At 39.9% G+C, this 14,723-nt stretch overlaps 1 protein-coding gene across 1 annotated transcript in view; it reads left to right on the plus strand.

The window, feature by feature from the left end:
• The window catches only part of LOC141422709 (aldehyde oxidase 3-like), a 109,949-nt gene that overhangs the window by 79,902 nt on the left and 15,324 nt on the right, over positions 1-14,723 (plus strand). Inside the window, 7 exon segments of the mRNA XM_074072308.1 lie at positions 120-247; positions 642-770; positions 2,238-2,312; positions 2,916-2,968; positions 5,013-5,127; positions 11,477-11,542; positions 13,156-13,344. Of these exon segments, the coding sequence (XP_073928409.1) occupies positions 120-247; positions 642-770; positions 2,238-2,312; positions 2,916-2,968; positions 5,013-5,127; positions 11,477-11,542; positions 13,156-13,344 (755 nt within the window).

The raw sequence follows: 14,723 nt of genomic DNA on the forward strand, positions 1-14,723 counted from the left end.
GACGAAGGCTTCACCTCCCTTCTCCAGTGAGAGAGGTTTCACCCAATCTCAGCTTCCCAAAGGATCAGTGGCTCCTTTCCCTTGACTGCAGCAGCCACAACTTCTCATGGGCTCCAAAGCTCAGAAGCTGGGTGGCCAGCATTCCCAGACAACTGCCGTATATAAGCAGCACACCAAATTCAGACTTCTTGGTGCCAAACAACCTGCTCCTTCCCCATCAAAAATTCAACTTCCTTGTGTTCACTCTGTAAAATAGGAACCTATAGTAGAATCAGGGAACCCTTCTCTAGAATGTAGACCCAAGCCACTTGTCCAGAAGACTTCTCCATGGGTAATGAAAATATGATGGATCTGTGCTTTGTCACTGCAAATTACCCTGTCCCTAGTAAAGCCTACTTTAAGCCCTGCCATATGGCACTGGGGGATCTTTCCTGACTCCTGGCACTTGACAGGTTTGGGGGAGAAAGAAGCACTTACCATTTGAAAGAGGTTTAAAATTCTTTATGAGTTTTACTTGAATGTATCTACTCAAATCACAGATTTTCAAATCTTCTTATTACTTTTTAAAACAGAACTTGCTATAGGCTTAAATAGTCCCAGTTTCAGCCTGGACTAGTACATGTGTCTGTTTTCCTGGGCAGGTGGCCACCCATGAGCTAAAAATTCCAATGTCTTACATATACCTGGGGGAGATGAACACTGTGACAGTGCCCAACACAATTGCCACCGCAGCCTCCACTGGTGCAGACATCAATGGAAAAGCTGTGCAGGTGATGACTCACCAACTCCCAGCCACCTTCTGTGTCTCAAAACCTTTTTCCCAAGGAACCCACTTTTTTAGTCTGGGAAATGTTCCTGATGCTCCTTCACAAGAGTGTCAGAAAGAAGAAGGGAAAATACCATCTTCTAGTATCTCTCAGTTCCACCCCAATGAGTGAGCACCAGAGTACTGTTTAGCAGCATAAAGTCTGTTTTTCTTTAATATAATTTAAGAACACACTAAGATCCTAACCTCCCAAGGGCAGCCAATCTTGCCTCTTTTCTGACATGTGGATGGTGATACGACCCAGTCCTTCCCAGGCTGGTGTGGGCACCCACACAAGGAAGGGGCTCAGGGAGAATCCTCAGATAAGGTTGTTACATCTTGAGCTCTGTGTTAAAGCACGGAGGTCATCTCTTTGAAGGCCTTGAATGTAGTCGGTTCTATTCCTATATCTTTGCCATTTCACTCACACCTGAGCAGGACAAAGTCACAACAAGCTCCTACATAAAAGACCTCCTTACATGACAACAAAGATCTCCACAGATTGCTCTCTTGGCAGGACAGAGAACAGAGGTCTCATTGAGCTGAGGGGCCTGATATCTGGAAGAGGGCAAGTGAAATGCCCACTCTGAAAGGGGACAGACTTCCCTGGTTTGGTCAGCTGACCTTGATACCAATGCCAGGGGTTACTTAATGGTACTGTAGCCACTTGAGCTCTGGCTCTTCCCCCACCACTCCACTTTAAGCAGTGCTTCCACAATAAAGTAACTGAGCTAACAGTGAGTGCTGTGGTTATCTAGTCTTACTTAATAGTTAGGACAACCCTTTGCATTAAGGTAGTGATATCATCCATCTCCTCAGAGAGCAAAGAGAGCCATTGATATTAACACAAAGACAGCAAGTGTTCCTAGGGATTGGACTGAGCCAAATAGGGTGTTATGGTCACCTAGTGCTGATATCTTCAGGTCAAAGATGAGGTCCCCAAGGCATGGAGAGCAAAAGCCACTCAAACGCTGAACAGAAGCAGTGCTGTTCAGCCCCAGGGATCCAAACGCTGTGTTTCCACACCAGGCTGCCTTTCTCTGGGCCTCATTAGGAACAATTCTTGACTTTGCTGCCCTGGGTAGTGTTTTTCATAGCTTTGCAAAATGTTCAGTAAATCTTACGTGGAACTTTGACATAAAACAAATATAAACAGAGCTGTTTCGGGTGAACCGGGCAAATGGGGTTTGCCCTCTACCTAGCCTCCCTCTGGTCTCTTCTCTCACTTCCTGGGGTGGCCCCCTAAGCTCTACCTCAGCACCACTTCTACAGGGGACACCAGGACCTGATCCTTGCCCAATATGGAGACAAACCACATAGGAGACATCTGAGGAAGGGAGAGTACAGTGATTGGTGCAGGGAGAGAAACAGTGGTGTTTGGAAGACCTCATCTTTTAATTCTCTGTGCTCCGCTGTCCTCTCCAACCTGCAGAATGCCTGCCAGACCCTCATGAAACGCCTGGAACCCATCATCAGCCAGAGTCCTAATGGCACCTGGGAAGAGTGGGTGAGTACCAGGTGTAGCTGAAGCCTGCAGAGGTCCTTGGAGTCATTTGGGGAAGCAACTGTTCCACAGTTTGCTGCATCCCACATGCCTTCTTTCTCTGTTACCCAACACAGGGCAGTGAGTGCCACCCAATCATCTGGCTAAAATGCAGATTCTGATTCAGTAAGTTTCAGGTGAACCTCCAAGTCTGTACTTTTGTCAAGCTCCCAAGTAACACCTATGCAAGAAAGTAAAGGATCAACAATGCACCTTGCAATGGGATCTTATTGGACAGAAATCTCTGATTCATCTGGAGGTGCTAAATGCTATTCATTCACAAATGAAACTTTGTAGATAGCTGGTGATTAGCTAAGGAGGTAGGCCTATGCCATCCAGTTCAATTTTAAAAATGTGTAGGTGCAAAAAAAAAAAGGCAATGCAGTTCTTACAAGAAGAAGCTGTCATACTGATCAAGATTTGAAAATCATCTTTGATAAAGACTACAAATGCTACTTTCCACACATCATTTCAAATATTCATGGGGAAATGAGGGCAGGAATTCTTGTGTTTTGCTGCTTTTGTCCAATTGTATATTTGTCCTTTGAAAATATCTTTCTTTTGCAGGTTAATGAAGCTTTTACTCAAAGCATTAGTCTCTCTGCCACTGGATATTTTAGGTAAGAGGTGTCTAATGCTGTCCTAAAGCTATTGCCTTTTAAGAACAGAAAGAATCTTTGGAAAGGTGTGCTCAGTTGTTTACATTTTAAATATTAAGTCTGTTATTTTTTTCCTTTAATTTTCATTGGAAGGTTTTTCATTAGAGAGAGAGATGCTATGTTATCATGACAGGAAGGTAGATATTTTAAGATGAGTCTCATAATTTCCTGTGTATCATGCCTTATTACACATAAAGCAGCCACAAATTTGCAAGTTTCATATTAATGGTTTTGTGTGTACTGTGGACAACTCAGGAAAGAGGGAATTTTTGCAAAGCTTTTAATGCTGTCCACCATGGACTTAGAACTGTTGCCTTTCAGTGTGCATGCTTAATAAAACATAGCATTTGGTACTTCCCAATACTTCTTTTTTCTTTTTTTTTCTGGCTGTACTAACATTTGAACCTAAAGTCTCACACCTCCTACACAGGCATTCTACCACTTGAGCCAGGTCCTCAGCCCTTTTTTGTCTTACTATTTATTAAGGTCTCATGTTTTTTACCTCAACCCTCCTACCTACGGTCTCCTGCATAGCTGGGACCACATCGATGCATGCCACCACATCCAACTTGTAGTTAAGATAGGGTCTTGCTAACTTTTTCCCCTGACTAGCCTTGAATTGTGATCCTCCTGCTGTCCACCTCTCAAGTAGCTGAGATTACAGACATGCACCACCATGCCCAGCTAATATTTTTGGCTCTCCAAAAATCTTGTCTTACATCCTACCTCTATGGCCCTTTTCTCTTGTCAAATGCATGGGTGGGGGGTCATTTTTAAAGCTGTGAGTAAAGCCTGACATGCCCAAAACCTCATACAAATAACATTGGGAGTTGAGTCAAGTACATCAGAAGAGGGAGTTTGTCCAAACAAGCAACAGAGAGATTTCACTGAAAACAGCAAAAAAAAAAAAACTAACTCTGCTCTTGTAATATGAGTGTACTTGGGCACCTCTCTCAGGCTTTTTGGAGGGTAGTGTCGTATCCTAGTGCTGTCTGTAGAGATGCACCTCACATTAGGAGATAGGCTGGATCTTGCTGAATCAGGAGACCATCCTTAATGTCAATCACCCAGAGAAAGGGTGTGAACTTAAGCAACTACAACTGAGGAAGCTCAGCTTCCATTGGTCTCACATGTCAGAAAAGTTGAAGGGCTTGACAGAGAAAGAAGTGAAGGGAAGAAAAGGGAAAGAGAGGGGAGGGAAGAGGAGGAAAAAGAAAAAGGAAAGAACAAAAGGATGGAAGGAAAGAAAAAAGGAAGGAAGGAAATGGAGAATTTATGGGAAAAAGAAGTCTCACTAGTTAGATGCTCAAGTTGGAAATGATAAGTAAATTACCCAATCCTATTATAATTATTATTATTATTATTTTATAAGAGCAACTTTCTCCAGGTGGTCCAGACTTACAATTTTAAAGGGAAAAAAAAGTACCAAAATTTTTGTAACCTGCGGCAGTTTGTGTGTTGAATCTGGTAAACTGTCATTTGAATTCATTTTAGCCTCACTTCCTGAAAAACACATGCTCAATGCCACAGGAACTTGCCAACAACCAACAAGATAATTTTTAAAACAAACTATTTTGGATTTTCCTTCTTTTCCCAATTGCAATTATTTAACATGATGTTGTATATTTTTAAAAAGATAGATGGATAGGTGATAGATGACAGATAGATAGATAGATATAGATAGATAGACAATACACACATATATACAGATCTGTATAGATATCTAGACTCTGAATTTTTCCACTTGCTTAAGGTTAAAAGTCTAAAAGAGTCTACAAAAGACTTTTGTAGAAATGCCACATGTGAAACGGGTCACACTTATGGTGGGACAATGTCCCTTCACCTCTGCTCTTAGTGCTTGGTAAAACTTTGGAAAATACAGCATTCTGTGTTTGTGGCATAGTTTACCTCTGAAACCTCTTCATTTCTCTCAATTTCATAGTCTTGAGAAAGCTCCACTGCAAATCCCATGAACCTGAGCACAGACTGTATTTTATCTTCTCAGGGGCTATGAAGTTCACATGGACTGGGAGAAGGGAGAAGGTGACATTTGTCCTTATTTTGTTTTTGGAGCTGCCTGTTCAGAGGTTGAAATTGACTGTCTAAGGGGTGCTTACAAGGTAAGTGGCAAATATCATACAACTGATATGGTAAATTTGTAATAAAAATGGTGAGACTTACCTTTGTTTGCCTATCACATAGCACATATCTAATAAATAATTTTTGTACCAGCAAGCCTGTGGAAAAGTGATTACCCAGTGTTGGCCCTGATTTATTCAAGTGGTATAACCTTGCTTGAAGTGATACATCAAATATCTTCACATTTTGAACACAGCTCAAGCCAGAATTCTATTAGGCATTTTTCCTAACTCAACCTGAGGTGGACAAGAGGTAGAGAGGTAGCCAGAGAATGCTTCTGGAGAAAGTGACTTAGAAAATAAGTCCTATAGGCAGAAAAAGGCAGAAGAGGTTGCAGATGGGATTTTTTTTTTTTTATGCAGAGAAAACAGCAATGCCAGTGCACTGTGTCGGGGGTGGTACCACTCAGAAAGGGAAAGACAAGGAATACCCCACTGACACATTTGGCATTTAATTTTTAGGAATGAGGAGCCAATGAAGAGTTTTCAGCAGAAAAAAGTCATAGCTAAACCTGTGCTTTATATAGATCAATATGGGGACTGTGTAGAGGGTGAGTTTAGGAAAAGGCAGGACTAACACAGAACCAGAAGGCAGGGAGACCTCTTGGGAGGCTGCTGCAATAATCTAAGCAAGAGAGGATGAGTGCCCAAATCAGAGGAGTAGCAGCAGGATGGGACAGTCTCAAGACATGTTTCAGATGGAAAATGAATGGCACTTCGTGATGGAATAGTGAGGAAGTGAAAAGAAAAGAGCAATGGTCATTCCTACCTTGGGATCCATGTTTCACTTAGTTTTATTTTTCCAGCGTCTTTCCCAGTGCCTGGCAAAATTTAGATATTCAATAAGTGGCCATTGAATTAGTGAATTTTTAGCTTTATCTGTAGTGCATCAATATTATTTTATTATAATAATTATGCTTCATAAATTTGCTTTTGTATCCTTTTGTAATTACCAACAACCTTTCTAGTAAGTTAGCTCATGGATCTCCAAAGCAATTCCATGAGCTAGGAATTCTCATTTTGCAGATGAGAAGACTGAGACTCAGAGAAGTTAAGTGACTTGTCAAAGTTTCACTAACTGTATGGTATAAAAAAGACTCAAAAATCAGAGTTTCCACCCCAAATGGCAAACCATCAATATACCAATGTCCAATAAGAATAAGTTACCAAAGAGCTGGCTGTAATGGGCTCTCCATGTGTGGTAATAGGACCACTGCTGGGAAGTCAATGTCTTAATGGAAATTTGGAACTTGATCCCCAGCTCTGCTAGTTCAGATCCTGCAGCTTCTCTGTACAGAACACTAGGGACACCTTCTCCCAGGCTATGGGATCTAGTTTACATGGACTGCTCTGAGGTGCCATGCACTACTTGGGGTAGTGATATTACTCTAAGTCTTTGTTTTCTTACCCACTGGACACCAAAGCCTTCAGACCACCAGACTCTAGGACAGAAGACAGACAAAAGCAGCCAGTAATTCAGCTCTTTCAGTAAATGGGTACTAAAAGCTACCCATGCCACAGTGGAAGAATAGAGCTTTGTTCACTACAAAAAAATAAGGGCTGGGGAAGCAGAGCTTCCCAGCCATTCCTGAGTCTGCGGAAAGCTGCAATTGCAGCCTGAAAACTAGGAGATGCCTCATCCATCAGCCTATCCCCACAGAAAAGAGCCCAGAGCTGCTAATAGAAGCCCTGGTTCCAAACCAAAGAACCAGATAACAACAACCACAAAACTGCCAGACCAGAATGGTGGGGGGAGAGAAAATAAAAGACACTCCACTAAGGATGCACTTGCAAAGTAAAACTTTGAAAGCACATAAGGAAAAACTAATCCATGAAATTCACCAAAAGAGATAATTTATGCCATGAGATAAATATAGCAATTTGAAATTACTTTAAGATAAATGTATTTAAGGGCTTGATATGAGCTTGGCATGGTGGTACATGCCTATAATCTTGGCACTAAGAAGGCAGAGACAGGAGGATCATAAGTTCAAGGCCAATCTGGGCTGCAGAGTGAGACCCTGTCTCAACACACACACACACACACACACACACACACACACACACACACCTCAAAGAAATGTTTTTTTTTTCAAAAACAAGAGGATATGAAAAAAGTTGGTGACTATGAATATGTATGTGTGCAAAGGACCAATAAGATATCTTTATTATAAAAAAAAAACATAGTCACAGAAGCTAGAAATGTTGACACCAAACCTAGTCAAAAAGAGAATTAATGAATCGAAAACCAAATTGAGGAAGTCACTGAGAACATGACCCAGCAAGATACAGAGATGAAAACATGAAACAGAAAAGGCGATGTGAAGGACAAACTGAAGTGCCTTAGGATATGTCTAATAGAAGTTTCAGAAGGGTAAAATACAGGGAATGGCAAAGAGATGATGTATTAGACATCTCTTTTTTTACTATGACCAAAATACCTGACTTAAACAACTTAAGGAGGGAAAGGATTTTTTTGCTCACAGTTTCAGAAAGTTCAGTCCATAGTTGCTTTTCTGCCCAAGTTGTTCTGCACTTGGGCAGAACATGACGGTGGTGGAAACATGGCAGAGGCCACATGTCACCTCATGACAACAGGAAATAGAGAGAGGGATACAGGAAGAGACCTGAGCAAGATATAACTCCCAAGGACAAGTCCTCAGTGATGGAATTCCTTCATCAGAGCCCACCTACTACCTTTCACCACCTCCCCAAACACCATTATATTATGAATCCACCAAGGGTTTCATGCATTCATAGGTCAAAGCCCTCATGATCAAATTGTCTCTGGAAATACCATCACAAATACCCTAGTGGTGTGCTTTACTAATCTAGGCATTTCTCAATCCAATCAAGTTGACAATTAAGATTAAACATCACATATGGTAGCTGAAAATATTCTAGAATTGAAGGAGGTAGAAAATTCAAAGTATATACCAAGTGGTGACCAAGATGGTTAAAAATAAAACCACATCTAGGTACTTTGTAGTAACAGAAGATAACATATTTAAAAGCTACAAATGTGAAAAGGCAAGTTATTTATAAGAGATAGGTGCAAGACTTCTTTTAAGCAGACTCCAAAAAACAATGGAGAAATATCTTCTAAAGGAGATAATTGTCAGCCTAGATTTCCAAAACCTTTTCTGATAGAAGCTAAAAGCATTTCTCAGCCACCAACCTTAATGAAAGAAACCAGAAGTAAGGAACAGACATGAGAAGCAAAGCTCTGAAAGAAAAAAAGTGTATTAAAACTAATGTGTATATCCCCAAGAGTGGTATTGCTGGATCAAATGGTAGATCGATGTCCAGCTTTTTAAGCAGCCTCCAAATTTTTTTCCACAATGGAATTTTATGCAGCCATGAAGAAGAACGAAATGTTATCATTCGCTGGTAAATGGATGGAATTGGAGAACATCATTCTGAGTGAGGTTAGCCTGGCTCAAAAAACCAAAAATCGTATGTTCTCCCTCATATGTGGACATTAGATCAAGGGCAAACACAACAAGGGGATTGGACTATGAGCACATGATAAAAGCGAGAGCACACAAGGGAGGGGTGAGGATAGGTAAGACACCTAAAAAACTAGCTAGCATTTGTTGCCCTTAATGCAGAGAAACTAAAGCAGATACCTTAAAGCAACTGAGGCCAATAGGAAAAGGGGACCAGGTACTAGAGAAAAGGTTAGATCAAAAAGAATTAACCTAGAAGGTAACACCCACGCACAGGAAATCAATGTGAGTCAATGCCCTGTATAGCTATCTTTATCTCAACCAGCAAAACCCCTTGTTCCTTCCTATTATTGCTTATACTCTCTCTACAACAAAATTAGAGATAAGGGCAAAATAGTTTCTGCTGGGTATTGAGGGGGGGAGCGGGAGGGGGTGGAGTGGGTGGTAAGGGAGGGGGTGGGGGCAGGGGGGAGAAATAAACCAAGCCTTGTATGCACATATGAATAATAAAAGAAAAATGAAAAAAAAAAATAATAAAAAAATAAAAAATAAATAAAAAAAAAAAAAACTAATGTGTGGCGGGGTGGGGGGGAACCTATTGTGGGCATTTCTGTGAATTCAGTGTGATACTTTATAAAGTGTTAGCAGAATGTCTTATCCAAAGTAAATAATAAATGGTACTTATTTATTGATCCTGAAGCTAAAGATAACCTCTACCACATAATTTTATTATAAAAGCTATATCTCTTAAAACTCTTTTGCAATATTATTACTTTAAAATAGCATACTGGGTATTTTGGTATATTTACTTCCACCATTTTTTTGCAAAATTTTATGCATGCATTCTTATCTGTGCATATAATTTTACAGCCTTTTCTTACTTGATAAGCTATTGTACCCATTTTCCACATTAGTATCTCCATAACAATTATGTCAAATGGCTACATAATATTATGACTGATTAAGGTGCTAATTTGCAACTTCAATTTTTATAGGAAGATGATATGAGTAAACTTTAAAAATTCTACTAGATTCCATGTCAATAATTCTATAATCATTACTTACCCACTAACCTCTCATTTTATTTATTCCAAGAAACATATTTTAACTGGTAATATTTGACGCTTTTTGGACCTCTACCATAAATAGTACTGTGCTGTGGAATTTTATAATCACCTTTAAAACCTCAGTTAAACATCATGGTACTGGCACAAAAACAGACATGAAGACCAGTGGAACAGAATAGAGGACCCAGATATGAAGCCACACAACTATAACCAACTTGTCTTTGACAAAGGAGCTAAAAATATACGATGGAGAAATAGCAGCCTCTTCAACAAAAACTGCTGGGAAAACTGGTTAGCAGTCTGCAAAAAACTGAAACTAGATCCATGTTTATCACCCTATACCAATATTAACTCAAAATGGATCAAGGACCTTAATATCAGACCCCAAACTCTAAAGTTGATACAGGAAAGAGTAGGAAATACTCTGGAATTAGTAGGTATAGGTAAGAACTTTCTCAATGAAACCCCAGCAGCACAGCAACTAAGAGATAGCATAGATGAATGGGACCTCATAAAACTAAAAAGCTTTTGCTCAACAAAAGAAATGGTCTCTAAACTGAAGAGAACACCCACACAGTGGGAGAAAATATTTGCCAGCTACACATCAGACAAAGGACTGATAACCAGAATATATAGGGAACTTAAAAAACTAAATTCTCCCAAAACTAATGAACCAATAAAGAAATGGGCAAGTGAACTAAATAGAACTTCCTCAAAAGAAGAAATTCAAATGGCCAAAAAAACACATGAAAAAATGCTCACCATCTCTAGCAATAAAGGAAATGCAAATTAAAAACACACTAAGATTCTACCTCACCCCTGTTAGAATAGCCATCATTAGCAACACCACTAACAACAGGTGTTGGTGAGGATGTGGGGGAAAAGGAACCATTTTACACTGCTGGTGGGAATGTAAAGTAGTACAACCACTCTGGAAAAAAATTTGGAGGCTACCATATGATCCAGCAATACCACTCTTGGGGAAATACCAAAAAGAATGTGACTCAGGTTACTCCAGAGGAGGCACCTGCATACCCATGTTTATTGCAGCACTATTCACAATAGCCAAGTTATAGAAACAGTCAAGATGCCCCACTACTGACGAATGGATCAAGAAAATGTGGTATTTATACACAATGGAATTTTATCATTTGCTGGTAAATGGATAGAATTGGAGAACATCATTCTGAGTGAGGTTAGCCTGGCCCAAAAGACCAAAAATTGTATGTTCTCCCTCATATGTGGACATTAGATCAAGGGCAAACACAACAAGATAAAAGCGAGAGCACACAAGGGAGATATGAGGATAGGTAAGACACCCAAAAAAACTAGCTAGCATTTGTTGCCCTCAATGCAGAGAAACTAAAGCAGATACTTTAAAGTAACTGAGGCCAATAGGAGAAGGGGACCAGGAACTAGAGAAAAGGTTAGTTCAAGAAGAATTAACTTAGAAGGTAACACACACGTACAGGAGATTAATGTGAGTCAACTCCCTGTATAGCTATCCTTATCTCAACTAGCAAAAACCCTTGGTCCTTCCTATTATTGCTTATACTCTCTCTTCAACAAAATTAGAGATAAGGGCAGAATAGTTTCTGCCTGGTAGCAAGGGATAAGGGTGTAAGGGAGGGACTTGGGCGAATAAGGGAGGGGGTGGGGGAAGGGGGGAGAAATGACCCAAGCATTGTATGCACATATGAATAATAAAAATAAATTAAATAAATAAAAAATTTTTAAAAACCTCTGTTAAAAAAATTCGTAATGTTTATAAAATGGTTGAGGTACTGTAACTATCTGAGCTTTTTATTTCTACAGAACATTAGAACTGACATTGTTATGGATGCTTCTTTCAGTATAAATCCTGCTGTGGGTATAGGACAGGTATGGACACACCTTATTCTATCAATGACTTAATATCTGAATGTTTCATACACTAATCTTATAATATTGTACCTGGTCTAGAAAAATATTGAAAGAAGCAACCCTCTCTTCTATTTTCTGGGCACCACTAAATAGTTCTAGTTTAACTAAAATTATTTCCCTGTCTTCTTTTTCATTTGTTACACTTAATAACATGGAAGGAGAATCCTTAAAAACCATAAATTCATTCAACAAATGTTTATGGGTTGCATAGATATATCCCTTACAAACCCAGGGAATCCAGTAAAGCTTGAAATCTGTGTTTTCAACAAAATTTTCAAGAGTGTATGGTACCCACAGTGAATAAGGGAACTACTGAATTAATGCCTGAGAATCAATTAGGAACTCATTATAGTCAGAGAAGAAACAGAAGAGGTGGAAACTAAGGCAATGGAGAGAGGGATGAGGAAGAGGAAACAGGTATTCAGAAATACTTGGGAGGTAAAATCAGCAATTGGCCAGGATTGGTAGAAAGAGGCAGTGGTTGGGAGAAAAAGAATAGATCCCAAATTTCCAGTGTGGAGACCCAATGTTGATGGTGGTCCCAAGGATGGAAAAGGGTTCACACTTCTGAGAGAGAAGTATGAGTTTAACTTGGCTTTGTTGACTTCAGGAAGTGTCGAGAAGAGCACTGAATGTCCAGGTGTCCAAATCTACACTTCAGGGACTGAGCTACAGATGTGTATTTGGGAGTGATCCAAAGAGAAGTGGTAGTTAAAACTATTTGAGAATCAGGGATCATAAGAGCGAATATCTATATATTCACTCTCTCTATATATATTCTCTCTTTCTCTCTCTCTCTCTCTCTCTCTCTCTCTCTCTCTGTGTGTGTGTGTGTGTGTGTGTGTGTGTGTATAATTTGGGGGCTTTAACTCACCAGTGAAGAACCACACAATTGTATTCATTTTAATGAATCCAAATAGTTTAGCATATTACAAATATGAAGAAAGAAAATGTTTTAAGGTTTCTTTCAACATAACTTTTATAGTTCCTACCATTGATTTTTCTTGAATCTAATTTTTGTTGGGATAAATTCTATTTAAATACCTACTAAAAGAAAATACACTCCGATTATGTTAGAATTTAGTCTTCAGAATGAGGGAAGGAAGGGGTTGGGTGCTGGGATATGAGCCTACTGCTAAAGAAATTTGTTGGAACATTCTCTTCTGAGAAATAACAGATACAAGACCTTGGTCGCTATTCCCAGAATGGACACTCTGGTACCTGGAAAAGGGGCTGAAGAGTTATCTTTCCACTGGTCAAATGGTCATGAGGTAAAAAGACCTTGTTCCAGAGATTGGACCACAGGGGAATCAGGCATCTGTTTTTAAAATCACAATTATTCAAATGATTTATCAGACCATTCAAAATAAGCAATTTTTTTTGCAAGCATGTCCAGGCATTTTTCTAAAATCTGCCTGGGGATTTCAAAAGTCATCGCTCATCTGCAAGAGCACTGTAGCAACCTGGACTCCAGAGAGAATCAGTCACTTAAAAGAATGACATCCTTAGATGATATTTGCAAAGTCTTAACAAAGCACAGAAAGTGAGCTTCATTTTTTTCTCTGTCACAGACTGAAGGGGCTTTTGTTCAAGGTCTTGGACTTTATACTCTAGAGGAGCTGAAGTATTCTCCTGAAGGAGTCCTCTACACTCGTGGTCCAAAGCAGTACAAAATCCCTTTAGTTACTGATGTTCCTGAGGAGTTCCATGTGTCCCTGCTGACACCAACCCAAAACCCCAAAGCAATCTACTCCTCCAAGGTAAGCATCTATGATCAGTTTTCATTTTTTTGTCTTTAACAAATGGATGGATGGAAGAATGGATGGATGGATGGACCAATATCTGTATCTATCAGGAGAAAACCACTCACACTGGATAATTCACTGAGAATGAAGTCCATAGAGATGCATAAATGAAAGCCATGCGAGAGAATACAGAAGGAAGGGCTGCATTTAATGATGTCAGGTGTGAAGGGTGAAGGGATAGCCCACAGCTGCTGCCTGCTACAAATCATTGGTTCAGAGTTATTTCTAGCACCCATTTCAGGGTCCAGAGCCTTTGCATTTTATAAAACACAGGTGCTGAATTGATATGAGATCCTTTGCAGAATCTTGGTGGTGGGGGCGGGGGTTGTCTTTGTAGGCTTGTCAATACCAGAGTACTTGGCCATGTGTTTCTCAAGCCTGGCTCAGAGGTTTGAGCCCTTTTGTTAAATAAAATTTTTAAAAAAAATCTGATTCACACCCATACCCCTCAAAGTTCCAACCCCTGTCCCCTCATGTGAGAAAATATGACAGAAAGGAGCCAGGATCAGCAGAGGCAGGGGGAGAGGGCCTGCCAATGAAATCTGCATCTTGCTTGCTCTTTCCGGTTAACCATAGCCCACCAATAAGAATCAAAGGGTTTCCAGATGGATTGGGGTTTTACTCAGCCTCTTGGTCCCAAGGATGTCAAATGACTCCTTCCTCAAGTGTTTTAGACAAATGCCAATATTATCAAATTAGTATTAGCAAGTACCAAAATTACATAAATCTATATGTCTGCTAGAAGAGGAGGGTAAGTATTCCTACATGGGGGTGGGGAGGGGCATAGGAGGGGTGAATAACAGTGTATCACTAGACGTCTTAGTCTAATATTAGATTGCATCATATAAAATTGACAGTAGATTTCACTATTTTTTTAACTCATTTCATATGGCTCGACCTAATGGGTAAGAAAACACTGGGGAAGCAAAAACTGAAAGGACCCAATCCTGGATACAGGAAAACATTGACCAAGATAGATTTTTTTTATCCAGAAACGAGTCAAGATGCTAATTAAAGACTCATCAACATCCATATACGTCTCCTAGCACAAATCCCCGTTTCTTTTTTTTTTTCCCATTTCTTTTAAGTATTGTCATGTACCCCTTCAGACAAATCTCTCAAAATTGCCCAAACAGTTATTTCAACAACCCACTCTGAGATTTAGGGAAATTAACTGTGTTGTGCAATTAGAAAAGATGATGTGATTAGGAAAGACAACTGTGGTGAGCAGGGGGCAGTGTAGGGATGATAAGTGATCTGCACGGTATGACAGGTGAACTTGCACTGCCCTGGCTTTGAACAAGATACCAGTCAGGCTCAGAAAACTACACACT

This window comes from Castor canadensis, chromosome 4, assembly GCF_047511655.1.
Source record: "Castor canadensis chromosome 4, mCasCan1.hap1v2, whole genome shotgun sequence".
NCBI lineage: Eukaryota > Metazoa > Chordata > Mammalia > Rodentia > Castoridae > Castor > Castor canadensis.